The 3,951-nt window shown below is 34.1% G+C and overlaps 1 protein-coding gene across 1 annotated transcript; it reads right to left on the minus strand.

The window, feature by feature from the left end:
- Nucleotides 1-2,834: 2,834 nt before the first annotated feature.
- Nucleotides 2,835-3,704, minus strand: LOC149551354 (uncharacterized). The gene has a single exon (XM_089786890.1). It carries the CDS (start codon nucleotides 3,519-3,521, stop codon nucleotides 3,045-3,047), a length of 477 nt encoding a protein of 158 aa, XP_089643016.1. The 5' UTR covers nucleotides 3,522-3,704; the 3' UTR covers nucleotides 2,835-3,044.
- Nucleotides 3,705-3,951: the final 247 nt, after the last annotated feature.

Below are 3,951 nucleotides of genomic sequence, written 5' to 3' on the forward strand. Positions count from 1 at the left end.
CTATTATTATTCTAATCTTTTGAAAAACACACAAACATTTGACAAAGAGAAGATATTTTCCATAGCTTTATTGTGAAAAATTGAGTTGATCTATATTCTTGGCTGGACCAAGAAGAATGGAGCTCAAAGCTAGCTCAATACTCCTTTTGGAATGGTCAGTGGTCTTAAAAGATGACATCAACAAACAATTACCCTTTTCCTTTGTTCACAAACTTTGAATGGTAGCTTTGTAACCTCGAAGTCAAGAAGGTTCTTGCCCATGGTGCAATAAGATAAAGAATGCACTCTTAATAAAACTCAGCCTATTTATTTGGCTAAAAATGTTCTAACCTCGTGTCCCATGCAACTCCTTCACTCTAATTTTTGCTTAATTTCTCCTTAACAACTACTTAAAATATGAAAATAAGCATTTAAGAAAAGGGGAGCTAGAAAAAAGCATCCACTACTAATTGGGAAAAATAACATGCGACTCCACAATTTGTTTTCCCTCCTTTTTAGTCTCCAAGTTTTCTCCAAATCATTTTTTATTAATGATTTTATTTTAAAATAGTTTTTAAGATAAATGTTAAGAATATAAGCAATCAAAATTCATAAGCATGGGGCCACCAGCTCATCAAATAATTGCTAAAAATATGGAGAAATAAGTGCTAGCCAAAATAAGCTTACCAGTCACATGGGGACCTACCCTAATACAATGTTTTTAGAGCTAGCTTAGCCTTGACTTAGTATTGCATTAATATTTTCTCATGCGACACATGTTGATTTATATTTGTAGCTTGATTATGATATAATGTTTTAATATTGACCTCTTCAACGATGCTTATTTTCTTGGCTTTGTTATTTTATTTCTTCTGTCCTTGTCTTTTAAGTTGCTCCTCATACATTGATTTCTTTGAGCTTTGGGTGTATTATCTTTGCCTCAATTTTCTGAAATGTACTTGTCAAATAGTTTGCATAATCAAAATTCTTGTACATTGTATTTTTCTCAATTTTCTCAAGATAACAATTGATGAAGGTTTTGCAAATGGGGATGCAAGCAGAGTAGGTTTAACTATGGAAGAAACTATGTAGTTAAGCACACTCAAGTTGGAGTAGTATTGGGATGGGTGACCTCCTGGGAAGTCCCGATGCTTCACTTACGTGAGCATTTCCTAGATCCAATGTGTGTTTAAGTGTTCCATTCATTCTTATGAGAGTTGGGTAATCTAAACCACTACTCATGAAGCATGGGGTCAATAAATTAGTTTAAAAAATCTACACAATTGAATCCTCATAGCAATATCACAACTTGTCAAATAGTTTACATTAACAAAATTATTGTACATCATCTTTACCCAAATTTCCTCAAAGCCAATTGTACATGAGTCATCGAGTTTGACTCAAAATCACACAGTGATATTCACATCACAATAATCTTTCTTGCAAATTATCTTTGTCTCAACTTACTGAAAGCACTTGTCAAATGGTTTGCACAAGTTCTCTGTGCTTTCATATAAATAGTGGCACTTGTTTAAAACAACTAAATAAGCCCTTTGACATTAATACCCAAAATACAACCATGGTTCACACAAGTTCTATGTGCTTTCATATATATAGTGGTACTTGTTTAAACCACTTAAATAAATCCTTTTAACTTTAATGCCCAAAATACAAACATACTATGTCATGGCTCATGGTATGCTTGCAGATGCTACACAATTTGGCTTCCCAATTACCAATAACGTTCGCTTGAAATTTCCTAAAGCCCTTTCGACAAATCCATTGTATGCATATCTTATTATCACAGCATCTCATGAAACCCTCTACGCATTGAACAACTTCCTGTAGGTCTTCTTTTTCTTCTGTTGCAAAACCCTGCTCGACCCACACTTTTTTTATCCCTACGATCTCAGATGCAAAGGAAAGAAAATGACCAACATGACTCCTGAATATTGAACAAATAGACCGATGGTGTACATGATCAAAGAAATATGATGTCTGTTCCCCAAATTTCTTCTAATTCTATTGGAAAAATGCTGCCAGTATGCTAAAATCAAAACGAAATGGCTGAATAATGGGGTCATACAACTTTAGTAATTCAAAAGCTTTTTGACAGCTACAAATAATAGTGCTCATTGCCCGGAAAGTGGTAGGCACACATCTGTTTAATCAGAAGACTAGGAGAATTCTTACGAACATAACTTTGGTAATTATACTTTTTTATTTGTTTTCATGTTTTTGGAGGAATAGTAACTCGTATCATATGAAATTGAAGAATTGCCGATATTACAAAATGATTGGAATAAATGAATAAGACAGAATTTTTATACTTATGATTAGATGATCTTATGTACAATTTGGAGGAACAATAGCTTCCAATACATGAATCGTGAATTTGCTAATATCACAAGTGAGAAAATGATTTAAATATTAATGAATGAGACGAAATCCTAGATTATCTTATATACAATTTGAAGGAACAATAGCCTGTAACACATGAAATTTGGAAGATGCTGATATTACAAAACGATAAGAATATTAACGAATGAGAAAATCTTTATATCTGACATTCAATGATTTTTTTTGACAAAATATTATATTTATATTAATAATAACTGGTTCAAAATTCTTGGAAAAAAAAATCAGAAAAGAAAACTCTAGTCATTGTCTGATACAAAATGGAAAATGAGGATGGATACTGCATCAATAGAGAGTATCTATCAACACTAATGAATCTTGTCCTTATGATTCCAAACTCAAAATATTGTGATTACAAAAAAAGTCAAAACTCATATAAATACAATAGCGTACACTACTTATATTGAGAAAAACATTTAGTATTGATAAGATACAGATGCCATAAAACGATTCAAATATTAATCGATGGAACAAAACCTTTGTACTGTGACTGAAGTCAAATATATGAACAACAGAAGCTTGATTTCTGACAAATAGATGATAGATCTAATTTAGAACCAATTAATTGATTCAATTATTTACATAAGATCTATGTACAATTAAAACTCTTTCATATAAATCAACCTGAAAAGCAAAAATAAAAGACATTACTGTGCAGAAGCGAGCTGTTCCAGATTCTTGGCCATGCCAGTGATCATGGTGCTGAAAAGGGCCTCAATATCCTCTTTAGAACTGCCGGAAACGGGATCCATCTCGAAAGACCATTTCAGCAAACAGTTGTCATGTTCCTCTGTTTCGGAGATTTGAATGGTAGCCTGGTAGCTACTGAAGCCCGGCATGTTGGTATCCGTCAAACGATAAGTAAATGAATGGCTAATCTCGTCCAAAGCGATGAGCTCCTCTACCCCAAATGCATCGACGCCCTCCTGATCTGATGGCAGGGACGATATACAGCGCCGCACAGATCCCACGCCCTTTTCAGGCGCCCCTTCCACTCTTTCAGAAGATTTCAGGCCTGGAAACCACTTGTGTAGCTCGTAATAGTCACTTGCTATCTTCCATACGATCTCTAGCGGAGCAATGACCTTGATTTCTAGAGCACATTGCCATTTTGAGCTCGCCATTTTCTTCCCCCACAGATCGATCAGGGCAGAACAAATGGGGGTTGTGTTATGTTTTGGGAAGGTTGGGGTGGATAAATAGGACGCTTTAGTATGGCCATTGACTGTCTGGTGGGATAGAGAGATTTTTTTAAGGTTTTCTTTTCATTTCCTCTATTTTCTTTTACGTGTTTTATTTTCCTTCCTATATTCACATTCTATATGTGTAATCATTATTGTTCATATATTATCTCTTTGCTTTCTTATCCTTATCTTCATTTCATTTTATCTATATTATGGCTTAATCTGGTTGGAGAGATCTCCTTTTCGTCACAAGTTTAATCTTCTCGTGGTTTCGTCCATTGGTTGTTATGATGTAGAAACATGTCTAGTTGCATAAATTATCAACATCAAAGAAAAAGTTTTGTTACAATTTTCTCCTTTGATTCTAACT

The sequence above is a fragment of the Cupressus sempervirens genome, chromosome 6, assembly GCF_028749045.1.
Source record: "Cupressus sempervirens isolate cs-2001-9-10 chromosome 6, ASM2874904v1, whole genome shotgun sequence".
NCBI classification, from domain to species: domain Eukaryota; kingdom Viridiplantae; phylum Streptophyta; class Pinopsida; order Cupressales; family Cupressaceae; genus Cupressus; species Cupressus sempervirens.